The sequence below is a fragment of the Carassius gibelio genome, chromosome B17 (genome assembly GCF_023724105.1).
Source record: "Carassius gibelio isolate Cgi1373 ecotype wild population from Czech Republic chromosome B17, carGib1.2-hapl.c, whole genome shotgun sequence".
Classification (NCBI taxonomy): Eukaryota; Metazoa; Chordata; class Actinopteri; order Cypriniformes; family Cyprinidae; genus Carassius; species Carassius gibelio.
In genome coordinates, this window is record NC_068412.1 from 21,784,937 (window position 1) to 21,802,795 (window position 17,859).

The 17,859-nt window shown below is 36.8% G+C and overlaps 1 protein-coding gene across 9 annotated transcripts in view; it reads left to right on the plus strand.

Annotated features, from left to right (window-relative positions):
- The first annotated feature begins 1,009 nt into the window (after positions 1–1,009).
- The window catches only part of LOC127976077 (neurexin-3a), a 263,201-nt gene continuing 246,351 nt past the window's right edge, over positions 1,010–17,859 (plus strand). For 3 of the 9 annotated variants that reach the window (XM_052580186.1, XM_052580188.1, XM_052580192.1), the window contains exons 1-5: positions 1,010–1,180; positions 5,588–6,778; positions 10,841–10,858; positions 11,900–11,929; positions 12,141–12,152. In XM_052580186.1, the coding sequence (XP_052436146.1) occupies positions 6,082–6,778; positions 10,841–10,858; positions 11,900–11,929; positions 12,141–12,152 (757 nt within the window). In that variant the 5' untranslated portion in view covers positions 1,010–1,180; positions 5,588–6,081. Of the gene's footprint in view, positions 1,181–5,587; positions 6,779–10,840; positions 10,859–11,899; positions 11,930–12,047; positions 12,153–17,859 lie in introns of all 9 variants that reach the window. The other 6 variants (XM_052580184.1, XM_052580185.1, XM_052580187.1 and 3 more) reach the window with 3 other exon arrangements.

Here is a 17,859-nt window from a genome sequence, read left to right on the forward strand (position 1 = left end):
CCTGAAACAACATACAGAACTACCAAATTTTGCTATAAGTTTGATTGCATCATATAATAATTGTTGTTAATAGTGTTCATCGTCTGTTTGATTATGTCTTTAATAGATTTTTCTGTACATTTCTGTCATATGTATATAAGCTGACAGTCACCACTGATAAGCTACTACTAAATACTGTAGAAACTTAATTTTCTGTAAAGTTGCTTTGCAACGATTTGTATCATAAATAGCACTATACAAATAAACTTGAATTGAATTGAACTGAACTGTGTGAATGAGACCAAATTAGTCATCTCACATGCACTGGATGTAATAAAGCGCTACTAGAAGAATCTCAACATTGCAACATGCTTACCTCTGATAGCTTTTCTGCCTCAAACACGTATCAAACTGCATTAGATGAGCTTGACTTTGCAGGCCAAAGAGGTTAAATCCATTCAACTCAGAGACACGCTCAATATTCTGTAGGATCTATGATGGATCATTTTGGCTGCAAATCAATGACATGGTCAACACCTATCGATTGCAATGTTAGTTTTTTGAGTGTGCAGATTTCACTTCCGTCCCAAATGGCAAACTTTCTGGAAAATTGCTTTATAGTCTTTTGGACGTCAACATATCCATTCCATTAAAAATTGCAGCTGTTGTGCAGCAGTCATGTTTGTGGTGAAGTTCAGCACCAAGGACAGCAGATTCTCTCAGGCCTTTCTGTTGTCCTAAGTGCACCCACAAGAAAAGAAAGAAAGAAATGTCTTTATTAGGTTATAATGTACAAGTGCTAGAAATGTATTGCATGTATCCACAAATGTAAGCAAATACAAACACCTCATAGACATGTCTTGTTCCTTTTCCTATATACATATATATACCGCTTCAAAAAGAAAAGTGTGGTTGTGGCCAAGTTTTCTCTCAGATTTTACTACACCTTTAAATGGCGCGAGCCTCGCAGTAAGAAGAAGGCGGGGTCGCGCGGCGCGTGTGTGAAAATCTCGTGATTGTCCAACAGTGTCTCTGAGCGCGCGGCTCTCTGTAACTGCAAGCGAGCACATAACGAAGGTAAAACATCCTCACACAAGACCGCGAAAAAACGACATTTAGCGGCGTGGACCAGACATATAGAGCCTGTTTGGAATGTAAAGTGGATTATTACGCTTTGGGATATTTTTTTACGAAAACTGAGGTTAGTCTCTTTCTCTCTTTTTTTGGTACGGACTGATTGAAAGCTCGCCGGGATGTTAAAAGTTCATCACTTACTTTGAGTATTTACACTTAGTCGGCTTGTTTTCACATTCTAAATCACGGTTGTTCTTTAATTGTACTTTTATTTCTGTGAACGCGGCGTGTTGCACTGAATCAAAATAAATGACATTCGCGTTATTTCGCGGAGAAGCGCGATAAAAATATTAAACTATATTATCATTCAGGCCCACGACACAAGAAACGAAAAGAGGTTTTACACACGCTGTCGAACTCTAAAAATACATGTGCGGGTATTTATTCTTCAAGACAAGGATAGACGGTCATCTTCTGTACAGAGCTCAGTGTGGAAACAGTAGAGTATTTATGTCAGAGTTGAGCGGTTTTCGAGACAAAATTGTAGGCTCAAAAATAAACATGTACTGACCCTTTTTGTCAGCTGCCTGAAATATCAAATATTATTTCGTTTATTTTCAGTAAGTTAGACAACACAAGCCTGTATTCTTGTAATAAACACGAAAAAACACACCTTTCCTCCGTAAACATGTAACAAACAATTATCGCGCTTTGCTCTCAGACCTTTGTTTTTCTTAATCTGTAAAAGTAGCTTTGAATAATGAATAAGAGTTCTCAGGTGTCTGTGGAGCCCATGATCAACTGCCACTCAGGATAAACAACACGCATGCCCACTGAAGGGCCATCCTTATGAATGCACCTAGACATGATGATCTGGCCAAAAACACAGGAACGCATACCCATGTTACTTTTTAGCGCATGTATGAAAATGTATTAACATTTGCTACAAATTTATGTGGCAAAAATGTATTTTTAGGATGCACACATGTGGTGTGGTTAGCCTAATACTTTTAACCAATATGATCTAAAAGTGTACTGCTTTATTCTGGATTTTATTAGACAAAATGTATATTTAAAAAAATATATATATTTATACAAAAATATATATATAAATAGTTGTGGTGGCTATTAACACGTTGCATTCATTTAAGAAAATTCACAAACCCTATACATTATTCGATATAAACATCTGTCTTGATGTTACAATTATTGTGACAGAATTTTTAAACTGATTTTTTGCACGTTTTCACATGTAACATGCACGTTCAGCTCTTTTTGTCTCGCTTTTAAATGCTCGAGTGAGTACAGTGCATTATTAGAATATGTTAATTTGTTCTCATCAGTTTGTAGTGGCTCATTTAGATCTCCTGGAATTTAATAGACTTTGGTAATAATCCAGTATATCACACACTAGCGGGCTCACACACTCATTTTAAAGGTAGACTATTCAGGCTTGTGCTTTTTAGTACATTGAATGTTTTTGTCAAAATTATAATTGGGCTAGAGACATTATTTTGTATTTGTGAGTTAACATTTTTGCCAGAATAATAACACCCAGACATATCGTCTGTCCTGATATTGTCGGGTTAGATATTTCCTGAGCGCGGCCTTGCCAAATACACACATTCATCGACGATTTATTTTTTCCACAGCTGACAGAAATCAAAATGAACTCGTTTTTCTGAATTAAAATATGTGTAATATATTTATTCGAGCGTGTTTAATTTCTCCATGACGCTCGAGTATAATTTCACCTTGTGGTGTTTTGTGACATCTTTTGTGTGAAATATGATGCTCCTCTCACCAAAAATTATTTTGTCGGTCTGTTTATACATGTGCTCATTTATTTGTGAGACTGACGTGTCTTATTTTAGGTGACTGAATTGTGCATTAATAATCTGGATCAAAAGCGAGATTTCAGTGTATTACAGCACATTTTGTGTGTATATTGTGCACCATTTTAAACGGGTGAAACGAAGCGAAATGCTGTTTTAAAAACGAAAAATTTGAGCACAAAACCCTTTCAAATTTAATAATCCATTTAAACGATTTTTGCTTAAACATATGCATCTGTTTCAAATGTATTAAATCGCATTACACGTGAGCTAAAATAAAAATAAAAGGATATTTATATTGTTTCGTTTCCCTGTATATTGTATCGTTTTGTTCTCACGGGTGTTGGTTATAATCTCAATTTACATATCAAGCCAAGACAGCTAAATGATTTTAATGCAACTGATGTATTTTTCCGCAGAGATAAACGAATTAGAATAATTCACACTGATAATTCTAAAACTGAAAAATACACATATATATGCACATATAAATATAAGATATTAGATATTTAATGAACGCTTTGTTTAATTTTATATATATATATATATATATATATATGTATGTATATGTATATCCTAATAAGTAACACATATAACGAATATCGTTTTCCTGCAAATATCGTTTTTTAATTCCTTCAAATCGCCTTTTTGTCTGCCGCATTGAAGACTATTTTCTATTGGCGTTGTGTAATGCTCAGTCTCCAAAACACTCATCGAATGTGCTCTGCCTTTCCAATACACCGCAGTGTGACGTGATCTTTCTGTCTTGATCAGAGCCCTATATAATGCACACCTTTACCACAGTGAAATTTGGTCATAAATCATATTCCTAATCCTCTGTTTCTGATTATGAGGGGTATTATAGTGAATCATGGCACAAGGATGGTGTGTTTTTATCAAGGTGATGTAATGCCGTAAACCACTGCTGCAGAACCGCTCACAAGTCGCTGTTCTTCTGCAGTGGGTTTTTTTAGGGGGTTGCTGGTGGTACCCATGCCCACTCTGGGTCACTGGGGGGAGGCTATATGAGGCCAGGTAGGAGCTTCACGCCTCCCATTCACCGGCTGGCAGCCCAGGAGGAGAGCACCGGACGCTGATGTCATCCATTTTGGCCCAGCTCTACTTCGCCCACACCTCCGCTCCACCACGCGGGCGCTCGAAAGCAACCGTGTCACATACAGAGGAGAGCTCGCTGAAATGGCGTGCACCTCCTCCCAAAGCCTCCATGATATCATCGGGGTGCACTGGAGGACATTTTGTCGCAGCTCTTCTGGTGTAATGACAGAGCGTAATTGAGGCACCTGTGGTAAAACCCAGCTTTGTGTGTCTGATGAATGGTTGGGCCTGCTGTCATTAACATGCCCCCCTTCCTCCATTACACCTCCTTCTCCTACTCGCCGACTTTTTAAGCGGGATCCAAATGCAGGGGTTTTATTTTGTGGTGTCGTGTGCCGTCCCAGTAGGGTGTGTCAATCACATATCAATGAGGACAATGATGAGCTCAGTTTAGCCTTTTCACCTCTCTCCTCCTCTTTGCAAGCCCTCGCCCGACAAAAAAAGAAAAAGAGAAAGCACACATGTATATTTTGAGGTGTGGGCACGAGCCAACATGGAGTATCTGTTACAAGCATGTGGTCTCTCGCTCTTTTTTCCCTCTTAAGCTGCAGCAGGCAGAGCTCTGACGGCATGCATTGTGTTTCGGCTCGGTTGAATCGCGTGGGCTGGTAGCACTATTGTCCTGCCATACCTGCTGCCTACGCCTCTGGCAAGGACACAGGCAATATTAGATGTCTATTAGGTTACACCTCACATGTTGCCATGTAATTGGAGCCTATTCATTTATGCACGTAGGGGACACATGTTAAGAGGAGCCAGAGCTGCGTTTTGCCTTCACAAAAGTCCTACTAATCTGTGCTGGTTCAAGGCCAAACGTCAGCTTAGCATGGGAATCTTCTTTCATATTTGTAGAACAAACCAGGCCATTTTGTTTGCTATTTAAAGAATGTGTAAAAAAAAAAAGCCCAGTAATTATTTTAATATAAAATAAACATTTCAGTTGCATTTTAAATGCATCTTGTTTTGCAATATTCTTTTAAAGTAAAATAAAAAATTATAATAATTCATAATAATTTTTGATTTAAATCTAATCTTTATGCAGTGTTTTTGTGTGTTCAAATTGAAGGACCACACCTAAATTAAATATTTTTAACGCAAAATATTATAGGTTTTTAGATTTAGTATTAAGATGACTGTGCTGGAAATGTGGACTATGTTTCATGAGAATGTCGACATGCATATTATTGTTTTCATGCATAGTGCATCCTGCAGAAAGCCTTTTAATTTTCCACATCATCAGATAAACACAGGCTCGCTGCTACTGAATGATAGCTGGAGCTGCCATGTGAATAATGCTGGTAATTTACACACTAGATGACCGATAACACACAGAATCTTTTGGGTAAAATGCCTCTAAAATAGAAACTTTTTAATTAGGCTTTATCAGGACTTGCATTTTACAAAACAATGAGAGACTTATTCAAATGCAGCTTTTCATTATAATATTTGTGAAAGTGTACTGAATTGTTTTGTTACATAATATATTTTTAGGCTTTGTGTTTTATGCATAAAGAAATCACACACTCGATAGACGGAGACATCCGTGGATTCGTTTGTAATTTGATGCTTTTCTATTTTGACAGCTATTGTGCGCTAGACGGGGCAGAGTAACCGTATGGACTACATTACCCACAAGGCATCATGCAGTCTGCACTGGTTTCCCTAAATACAGAAAGAGTCCGACCTGGAGGACCTGTCTGGATGATTGAGGTCTGAGGAAATACCAGAAGAAAACAGCACCTCAGCAGAAACACAGCACCTCATCTGCTCGTCTCCTCAAGTTTATCCATTCCAGGAAACGTGGAAGAAGTACTTTTATTGTCGCCTGACAGAGATTGGATTGTTGTGCAATGTCATTGGCCTTATGACTGTTATTTAAGACTGTTCTCCTCCTAACTCCCTCTCCTCTTTTAGGATATTTTCTTGTTTGTCGCTGCGTTTGACGATCTCACCTCTTCTTTAATATCTCTGGGTATACTGTGGGATGTACATTGGATATACTGACCTTTGAACCAAAGCGAATTCAATGATTTCCTTCTGTTCAGGATAATAACCCCAAATCTCCAGCACTTTTAAAATGAATTTCTTCAGATTCTCAGTCCAGTTGCAGCTGCTGATCAGTACTGTGCTTGGGCCCTGTTTGGGCCTAGAGTTTACAGGGTCGCAAGGTCAGTGGGCACGCTATCTCCGCTGGGACGCCAGCACCAGAAGTGACCTCAACTTCCAGTTCAAAACAGACGTGTCCACCGCCTTAATCCTGTACTTTGACGATGGTGGCTTCTGTGACTTCCTGCAACTCATGGTGGTCGAAGGGAAGCTCCAGTTGCAGTTCGGCATTGACTGTGCTGAGACCACCGTCATATCGGACAAGCGAGTCAATGACAGCAGCTGGCATTCTGCCACCCTGAGCAGGTACAACCTGAGAACTGTGCTGGTTCTGGATGGAGTGAGCAAATCGGGCGAGGTGCGGCCACAGAGGCAGTACATGAAGATCGTTAGTGACCTCTTCCTGGGCGGAGTCCCTCAAGATATTCGTATTTCTGTGCTCACTCTCCCAACAGTGAAGGATCTTCCGCCATTTAAGGGAATTATCAGGGAACTGAAGTACAATAACAAGGAACCTATTCTGCTAAGCAGCCAGAGGGTCCGCATGGACATAGAGGGGATCTGCATGGAGAACCCATGTGAGAACGGAGGAACGTGCTCCGTTGTGGATGGGGAACTGCTTTGTGATTGTTCTAAGACGGAATACGTTGGCCGATTCTGCAACGAAGGTAAAACAGTCTATATTTTACAGCTTGATAAGGGAAATTGCAATACTGACTTTGTACTGTATATGCAAAGTAAAATCTTTTCTCAAACGTTTATTGGCACCCATCTATTTATACTCTAAATTGTCTTAACTGCTAAAATGTGAATATTTTTTCCCAGAATCCTTCATGCTTTGTCTCTTAAGATTCAGGTTAATGGCGTCTCTTAGCTTCTCTACAGAAGCTGAACTGTTTTCTGCATTGGCAGGTGTTTTTGTGCTGGGAATTTCTTGATCAGCTTCATAAGACCCTCCTCTATTCCCCCATAACTTCTTACGGTCAATTGAAAGTGAACGTCATTGAAATGCACTACTAGCAAAGCCTGCGTTTTTACCTCTGTAAAGCAGTAAGCTATTTGTCTCTTGCAAGCATTTGTGTGTGTGTGTCTGTGTTAGCGTGCCCGGCTGAGGAGGTGGGGTGTTAGGATGTTAAGGTGCCTTTTCAGATCCCTTGGTTGTTTTTCTGAAGTGGCCATTTTAGTTTCTCTGGGGATTTGAGGAGGCCATTTCACAGCTCTAGGTTTTGTTGTTGCACCTCTTCAACAGAGAATGAATCAGAGACGGGGGATAATTGCCTATTTTAAACGTGTCAATTGCAATTTTTTTATAGCGTCATTACTGGTTTTCCTAGAAAGAAAATTGTTTGACCTTGGTTATCGAATGTGCTCATTTATATACAGAACTTCTGGTTTGCGCTCAAGAAGTATAATCATAACTAAACTAATTTTATTATACCACAGAAGAAATTCACAACTTTGAGTTCTTCCCCATGAAACATGATTTAGATCCTGGTAGATGATCCTGGTGGTAATGAAAGGTACACCATGATATTTTTGTTGTTGTTGAATATGTTTCTTTTGATAATTTTTGCTTTAAAGATATCATTTTAAATGCTTTTAATTGTAACAAAAACAATATGGGTTATTTTTACCTGATAAATAATTAATTTTAATTAGCTAGAAAACAATTACAGAAACTAATGCCTATATTTCCTGTCTTGATTAGGCTTAAACTTTTCTCCGCTTTTGATTGGAGTGTTTAAGCTGGGTGATTGATCTGTGATCATTGCTATGAGACCTATGAGTTTTCACTCTCATTGTAGACACAACCTCTCCTGTGATACTCTACTTAATTACACAATTACTGAATGTGATTAAAATGTTAATCCCAGAATGCTATCTGTGTACTTAGGTATTTAGTATAAAAGTGAATATGTATGCATGTACAGCCTGTTTCAGAGTGCAGGAAAAAGAAAATGAGAGAAAGAGGGATGTGTAGAAGACTGGGCACTAGGGTTAGATTTATTGGTTGAGTTTTTGGCTTGATTTACAACCATTGTTACTCTTCATCTTGTTTGGCTGACTGGGTCCTGCAGTGCTCTGATAGGGCTTAAAGCCAGACGTAAAAGCAGCTTTGATGGCTTTGATGTTGGGAATCAGTTCAGCCAATCATAAAAGAATAAATAAACCATTTTTGGAGGATATTTATACTGGTGCACAGGGGTAGCCTGAATTTAAAGGCTCTGTAAGACTACAGCTGAACTCAATCAAAACCAGTATTGTGAAATGACACATTAATGGCAGACATCAGTGTTCGATAACAACATTACGAAAATCCACTGAGCAATCTTAATTCCATCTTAATCTTGTGTCTTCAGGCTTTTGAAACATCTGTACTTGGGTAATAAATATTGTGTCGGAGCCATATTGCAAGCTGGTCCAAAGTGTTAAGCATTAGCCTTATGTACGTTTGACTGAATCCAATTGCCATAGCAGCGGCAACAACAATCTGACACTCCTCTCGATGGCCAGATGGCTAAAATGGCCTCAGAACTGTTTTGCGTTGCCGTGGCGTATGTTCCTCACTCTGTGAAAATCGTGATAGCCACGCCGCTGCATCATTTGCGAAAGCGCATAGTCTTTTGGCGGATTAGAATAATAAACATTTGGCAGCCAATCAAACACTCAATCTGTCTTCCCATGCGCATGGTCTCTGAATTGGTACACTGAGGTTTGTGTTTAAGCTGGCCACTCTTTACAAATCTCCTCATGAGTTATTTAATGTTGTAAAGCAAATTCAAAAGTGCATTATGAGGATATGTAGATCTTAGAGACTCTCTCTCTATATTTGTTGTTTGTTATGGTTTGCTATTTTTTGTATATAAGAGAACAAAGTAATTAAACATTCAATTTTTTAACAAAATTGTTCAGAAAATTAGGGTTAATAATTTAACATTTATATTAGAAGAAAATAGATTTTATTCACATGACTTTGTTGCAGGGATCATTACTATTAGGTGTGAATCTAGAACTAGTAAAATTGTTGCTTTTGAGAAAATCAAGGAAAAGATCTACTGATGTGCTACAACTAAGCATTCATTTCTGTTTCACCGGTGTTTCTGAAAAACTAGGTCATCATAGAAGGCTGACAGTGCATGTAGACATTCATATTCCAGCCAGAACTTCAGTACAGGTCATCTCAAGAGCTGAACACATCAATCAAGTCACCATGGCTCTCACATCCTGAGTGTAACTCAGCATTCCCCGCTCTCCAATCACATCCTAATACGTTTCCCACCAGGTTAATGCAACTCATCAGAGGACTTAATGTCCTGTACCAGCCTTTAACAAGCACAGCAGACAGACACACACATACACATTGGAACGTGTCCCAAAAATGAGTGACCGTGAGAGTCAACATATTGCATTTTCAGTCAGTTCAGACATCAACACATACAGCACTTAATTAATGTCTAATGTAGCTATAATTAGTCTGCACTAAAAGCATTTCATGGAGGCAGACCCCATCAGGTTTCCCCTAATTCCCTGTATTAGCTGCAGTTTGTGTGCACTGGAAACAGATAAATTGTTTTTTCAGCCTGTCAGTGTCTGGTACTAAAAAATCTACAGTAAAATCTTAAATTCTTGAGTCATATGAAATAATTAAATCTGGATAATCTCATAGTCAGCTAAATATTAATGAATAAAAAGTATTTTAAAAAGAATACCTCATAATAATTATAATGTCTATATATATATATATATTTGGTTTATGTCATGTTATATAAAAAGCACATTTATATACACACATATATATATATATATATATATATATATATACACACACAAAATAGGTTTTTGTGTTTAAGTAGTCAAATAAATATTTTTTAAAGCCTAAATGTTGTACAATGGCTGTATTTTAAGATAATTTTCATGTTTAATGGCTGAAGTTGAACACAATAATATCACCACTGCTAAAAATATCAAAGCTTAAGATTCGCTGTCCTCACTAATCGAGTAGTTGGATGTTCGGATGATCGTGAATCATCCCTAGCTGGAACAGATTAGAGAAATCGTAGATTAGCTGTTTTTCATCACACAGAGCATTGCAATGCCCGTTTATCAGTGTTGGATGCCCTTTGGTTTGGGAGACGACCAGAGTGCATTAATGAAATGAGTCAGCCCAGTGCTTCAGTGCCAAAGGCGGCCTGTGACACAAAGAGAGAGATAGAGAGAGAAAGAGCGAGAGAGAGAGCGAGTGTGTGTCTACAATGAGAGTAAACGCTACCAGGCTCTGAGTATGGAACAGTGCTTTAGACAAACATCAGCGTCCCATAAATCCACAACCCTCTCTAAAGGGAGCAGGTTCTGTTGCCTGTTTGGATTTATGACCCAGGCGTGGATGTGGGCTTTGGGAGTGTGTGTAAGACATGGAAGATGAACTAGACCTGTGTCATGGTGTTTCACACACCACAGATCTGATCCCCCCCCCCCCCACCTCATATCCCAGGGAGAAGAGGGGGGTGGATGGATAGATGCAAGGGGCATTTTAAGGGTTTCTATGTACATGCACAGGGCAGATGTCTGCTCAGTGCATGCTGGCAGGTGTGTAAGAGTTTGCATGACAGTTTTCATGCAAAGATAATATGAGTGGGCTCTAATGGCTGCAATGTTTCTCTCTTGTTTTTTTTCTTCTGTTTTTTTATTTTATTTCCTCCATTGTTTCTTCTTTGCTGCAACACCATCAGAGGCCAACAACATTCCAGGTAAGTTGATAATGTCCTTAAGGCTAAATTGAAGCTGTCTTTTATAGGTGGTGAAAACATTAATGATGCAGAATGCATATGTTATTCAAATGTACAGTAATATAAACTGATATTTTCTAACATGCTATTGCTCTCTTTACCATAATGAAAAATGCTTAGTTGCCATGAAATCAAAGTTGCAATAGATGAAAAATAAAATAAAAAGTGAAATCTACGTAAAATAACTGTTCACACTAAGATCTAAGATCTCTAGTATAATATGCATTTGGAAAAATAAAATTCTACTTTAATCACTAAATTAATCATCATATCAATGTACTTTGCCCCATTTATATTAAAAAACACACAAAATGCACAACACTGTAAAAAATATTTTTAAAAGTTGCAGAAAAAACAAAGATTATTGGAATATTTTTGCCAAGAAATACCATTTCAGTATTTCTACATAAAAATGTCAAAATGTAATATAATATGTTATTCGACATTTCTTTGTGATTAATTTTCTAATTTAGCAGTTTCTGTGTGTAAATAATTTGTACCAACATTTTGACTATAGATGACTTCATAATGTATTTTTTTTTTTAAATTGAGCTGTCACATTAGATAAAACATCTAAATGAATACAAATAAACAACTTAAACCAAAAATTTCAATGAAAATGCAAAAGCAGAGACTTTTGTAATTACCACTTTGTGTCAAATTATTAAAACTTTGTTACACTTTATTTTAAGGCGTCCTTGTTACAGTGTTATTATACATTTAAGCACTGAGTAATATTAATTAACTACATGTATGGTTAGGGTTAGGATTAGGGTTTGCATTAGGGTTACTTGCATGTAATTATGCATAATTAATTAATTAATTGTTATCATAATAGTAAATACATGTAACCTGTTTAACAACACCTTAAAATATAAGAGTTATATAATAGATAAGATGTTCATAAACCCTTTCCTTCTGCAAAGATTGAATGTCATTGTATGTTCATATACATACCTATAGATGTTCTTTTCTTTGTGTCACTTTCTCTGTTTCTCAAAGGATTTGCACACATGATGATGGCGGATCAAGGTATGCCACACCTCTTCACTGGTATTCACTCTGTTGAGATTGATTATGCATGCTTGAATTGACTGAATTGCTGTGCACTGAATGAGCTCAACTGTAACTCTGAACCTTGAATGCATAGATGTGAACTGTGCTTTGACCGTCTCTTCATATCTCTCCATGCTTACCTTCTGTGGATACTCTATCTCTGTTCCTTTTCAACTCCTTTCTCAAGCCAAGGGCAAAGGTACAGAACCATTTTCTTCCTTAAGTTGTGCTCTCTTTTGTTAACATCCTTGTTTTTAGTACTTTTTTTGCTAATAGCAGTTCACCATGGATTAGAGTTAATTGAAGAAAAACACACAAAAGGTGTTCTAACTGCAGTCTGAATGGTCTGAACTGTGGCGTCTGTCTCCCTGGTGGTCTTATACCCAGCAGATATTTGTATCAGCTGCTAAAATGCTTAAACTGCACATTGTGACTCAGTCTCATGAGAGTTTATCTATCTTGAGACCATAAATGATGCTTTATTTGCCATGCAGTGTTTGTTGTGGTTTTGATCTTGCATGTGAAGGTTTGAGAAATGTTGTCTGTTTAGCCAGGTGCCAGAATAACTTTTCTCTATGTTTTTGTTTTGTTTTTGTTTTGTGTTTTTGAAAGAAGGAGAGAAAGAAAGAACTGTGATATTTCAGTCTGCCAGAACATGTGTGCTGTCATGTCATTTCATAGCTGGCTTCTCTAGGGAGGCTTGTAGATGGGCCCGATTTAGCCTTTACTTGCTGCTGGGCTGAGCATCTCTGTGGAATGCTGTTGTACCACATGTCATCCCGCCGTCTCATCCGATCCAATATTTCAGTATGTCTCAGAGTGGCCGAATAACATTCTTTAGTGGACAAGGCCTGGAATTGGCTTGATTCTTTGCAGGACCTCAATGCATTCACAAATGTGCAATCTTACACAATATAGCTGTTTTATTTAAAAGCTCAGGTTTTTTGGGGTTATTATCAAATGTCTATTTTAGCTTTGATCACTTTTTTCCCCACAGTAGAAATTTTGGTGCATACCTGAGTACATGAAGCGTTGGATTATTTTGTTGGCACAGCATATGTGAAAATGTGTATGCTTGTTTTGTTTGTTTTTTCTGGATTGATCAGTTCGTAATGGTCAATTCAGAAAGCATAATAAAAGCCTTTGTTTTTTTTGTTTTTTTTTTTACTTAAAAAAATACACTGTATTATAAGCTAAAACAGCATTTTGGGTGCATACAGATCTAATACAGACAAAATTACCAAAATTGACTTCCCTAGTATAGTTCTGGTGGACTTCAGAATGATTCGCAGTTGGTTTGAAAGCAGTCCAGTCTAGAAGATCTTCAGGTTAGACTCCATATTGAATTCATGAAAATGGAAACAAGACTATGAGGGACAAACCTACAAATTTTAGGTAATTGCACACAGTGTATAGTGATCCTAGATACCAGAATTTTCACAAATTCCAAGTTTTGTGGAGTTTGTGTTCACCAAAAGTTTTTATTATTATTATTATTATTATTTAAAAAATACACAAAAAAATAAGGCATCCAAGATGAAATCTTGAAATGTACGCAAAAATTTTTTATATGCACAACTGAACAATCAAACCATGTGTGAAAATACACAAAGTCATTGAACATTAGAAATGCATAGTACAGTATAAATGATGTGGCTCTCTATTGAATGAATGCTGATATGAACTAAAATAAATCCAGGCATATGCTGCATTTCCACTTGCAAACCTAGTTTCTTTCCTCAACCCAGTTTATGTGCTAAGTCAGAGCCCAGTCAGCGAGAACCTGGCAGACCGACAATACCATATAGCCAGTCAGATGCATTAGCACATATTTGCTTGCGTTGCATTAAAAGCATTTGTATTGTAGCGCTGTCTGTCTCTCCCGCTACCACCCTGTGTTAAATCCCTCTGCTAGATGCAGGGACATTATTACAAATCAGCCTGGCTGTACGCCAAAGTTAAGATGACAAGGGCTTCCATTTAGGAGCCCATTTGCATCTCCACCATGCTGAGTGATTCTATGAAATGTTTAATTTATCTGCATTTGTTTCTATCGCAGCAACTCTTCCTTTCACCTGTCATCACAGCTCGAGTTTGTATAGCATGTAAATCTTTCATTTTTAAACCTTTCCTCAGAAACCTCTCGCAGTTAAACCTTAGGAAGGTTCCTAATTGTTTTGCTTTGTAGTATTTGACACTGTTGTGTCTGCAGTACCATAAAGGGAGGAAGTGAGAGGCAGCAGCTGTTTTTGGGTAGCCCAGGGCTTGTCGCTCATGTCTGTGTGTCTTACGGCTCTCGGACGCCATTCCTTTGCACCTGTCTGAAGTCAATCATATCAGTCCTCTCTGGCACAGGCATATGTCAGCAAACAACAGAAAGTCACAGGACACTGATGAAGAAGGGTCTCTCAGGACTTCCTGTCTCTCATTGTTTTTGATTCTGTCCTCTTTCCTTCTATCTGTTAGTTTATCTGTGATGCCACTTTCTTTTATTTTCCCTGAGAAACCTTTTGGTATTCAGAGGTTGTGGTTTAATAACTTAGGAGACATAACAGAGTTCTCTTTTGTTTTTCTTTGAAGTATCAGCTTTGTCTTGGATGATTTGTAGAAATTGTCACAAATAAGACAATTGTTACAGAACAGTATAGAACTGAATGAAAATGAATATGGATGGCAAGCTTAGATATTTTGGTCTAAAAAGAGTTTGAGAAATATTTGAGTTAGTATTTGATTGCAGATATCGGTCTTTAGGAATATTTGACCAAACGTTCATACATTTATTATCATTTTTGAAACTCTAAAGAAGAATTGTGTGAGATTATGGTATTCTCATAGTCATACTGTATATGTTTCACTGAAATAAGTAAAATGACTGCGTTAGCATAAAATATTGTATGAAGTATTTAATGAGTTCATATCAAGTTTGGGATATTGTTGATATCTTGAGGAGACAGATTTGAGATTACTAAGGGTCTTTAGATCTGAAAATCAAGAGACATAAGCAGAAGTCTTCATTCTCATCAGGGGTGCACATAAGTTTTTCTGCCTGGTTCTCATAAGAGAACCTGAAGATTTGGTTTGGTCCTCACACTGCACATAGTTTGACCCATTAAATATAACTATAAAAATACATTATTAATAGTGATACTATTATTGCACTTTTATTATTTTTTATTAAATAAAGTGTGATAATACAATTATATATTTAAATAAAAAGGGAGTATTAAATACAAATATAATTATTTTGTATTAAACTTAAAAATAAACTAATATTTATTTAGCTGTTATTTCCTTTTTCATGAATTTATAATTTTCAACCTAAAAATCAGCAGGCTTTTATTTTGGCGGGTTGTCGGCAGGTAAGTATATGTGCTTCCGGGTTTAGCACTGCCGATTGAAGAGCTTAAGTGAATGAAATGCATTGTGCTTTGAAAACGGCAGTGGGTAGCTTATATGACGATATGGGCAAAATTTATATCACAATATATATTTTTATTTCGATCGATAAGATAAAATTCCAATATTGATATGAACACTATTAAAAAAGCCTCATAAAAACTGTCAAGAATGGCCACAACAAATGTCTGTACCTACAAACTTGTGACAAATTAATTTGCCAAGTCTATGAAACCTACTCCTATAAAACTATAGCATATTTTAGGGGGAAAAATGGCATAAATAAATAAATGTTCACCTTTACTTTGTATTTAGCCTTCATACAAACAAGAAATTTGAAATCACTGTTAAATAAACATGAATAAATTACATTTTAAAATATATTCAAATTGAAAGCAGTTATTTTAAATAGTAAAAATAAGAAAAATGTTTGGATCAAATAAATGCAGGCTTGGTGAAAAGATAATTATATATATATATATATAAAAAAAAAAAACTTAAAATCTTGCTCTTCAAAAACCTTTGACTGGTAGTGTAGGCTGATTATACTTATAGATTGAAACGTACTTCAACCAGGATAAAGAGTATGAAACGTGCTCCTAGTTGCTTCAGAAAACAAAACAAAAATGAGCAACAACAAAAGCGTGTTGCTGGAGACGGGCTTCTTATATTGAAAATGCAAACTGATTGTTGTGAGAGCGGCAGAAATAATGATTTCCCCAGTAACAGCTGTAATCAAATCAGCTCCGCTCATGAACGCTTCTTTGTCAGATAAAATGAAAATGCCAACAAAACTTTTCTGAAGACAATCCTTTCCCTTCAGAGATGAATTCATGTAAAACACCCGCTCTGCATCTTGATTTTGAAATGTGCAGTGCTCATGTTTATTCAACAAAATCAAATGCTCCAAATAAATAAATGTATGGGAAACACTGGTAATATATATCGGAAATGTGTTTAAACGTCATATCACCGTTATTCCAAAAAATTATATTGCGATACATATTGAATTATTGTCCAGCCCTACATACTGTAGACTGAAATCTTCCAACACGATCACCGCTACAGATCTTTTTAAAGCCTTCTTTTTATCATGTAGAATTATTTATAGTTATGATCCAATCAAGATTTTTAGACATTTATTCAGACCTGAATTTCATTTAAGAAAATTAATTCCTCTATTAGGTCACTCTTTGGAGAGGGGATTTTTTTATTTTACATTTTTCTAAAATATCATTTATTTCACCTAAATTTTTGATAATGCACTGTATTTTTGTTTTGACTATCGTGCAATCGTTACACAATATCTTACAAACAGCACAAGCCTGATAACATGAGCTGCATGTGCATCAAGTTGCTCAAGCAAGTTGGAAAAACATTTAAACTACTTCATTATCACAAACATTCTAAATTAAAACTTACCACTTACATAAGCAGTCAGCTCTACTGCCTTTTCTTTTGCATTTAATTATTTATTACAAGCAATCCTGCGGTTCATAAAGAACTTTGTTTTGCCGTCTCCACGAATGCCATCTACTGTTGCCTTGTTTATCTAAAAGTGCTTTTTTCCTTTAAACCTTGCCAAAAAGCCATAGCATATGTGTTGATTAAGAAACACAGTAGACTTTAATAATATGCATTTATGGTGCAATATTACATTTTCGTGTCAATCTATGTTCATATTAACCACAAACAATATACTGTTACATTAATTTAGAGCGTGCAGCGGAAACAAGCAATGCACTGCTGCAGATGCATCGCTTCTTGAACACACTGCTGGACCACAACCATGTGCAATGTGAACGCTTTAGTCAATTAACATGAGTGCGGAAAAATACGCCGATCAAATATCCCAAAGCAATTATCAACCAATAGTGATAGGTAGCCTATCAATAGTTGCACTCCAAATTATTATTATTTTTTCCCATAATAGCTACGATGCAATGTAGTATCTCTCACCTGTTACTCTTTGTCATCTTAAATCATTTGCACAAATTATTCATTTTAGTGAATTAAATCAGTGCAAGTCTGCAAATATTGTCTGCTTCGCACAGCAGTTAGATTGGTTACTGTTGCTCTGGTTCAGACCACCCGGAGATTTTGCAAGGCATTCTGCAAGTGTGCGAGTATTTGATAGATATTAGTTTGTACAGGAGGCAGTAAATGAGTTGACCTTTTTGGACTGCAGTGGAGAATCTGAGCTTTTTTACAGGACAGAGGGGAGTGGAAACACTGCAGCTCACGCTATGCTGATGAACTCACATGCAAGGTAATGAATTGCAGTGCCATTATGCAAATGCTATGCTAATTATCTAATCAGATTTGATTCCATTAAGGATGTTCCCAGCTTCCTAACCTTGAGAAGGCAGGCACTGATCAGCTCACTCTTCCTAAATTTGTTTAGTTTCTTTTCTTTTCTTTCTTTTTATGTCCTTTGCCTTTTATTTTTCTTGAAATTAATTTTCCTTTTTTCTTTCTATTTCTTTTTTTCTTTCTTTTTTCCTTTTTTC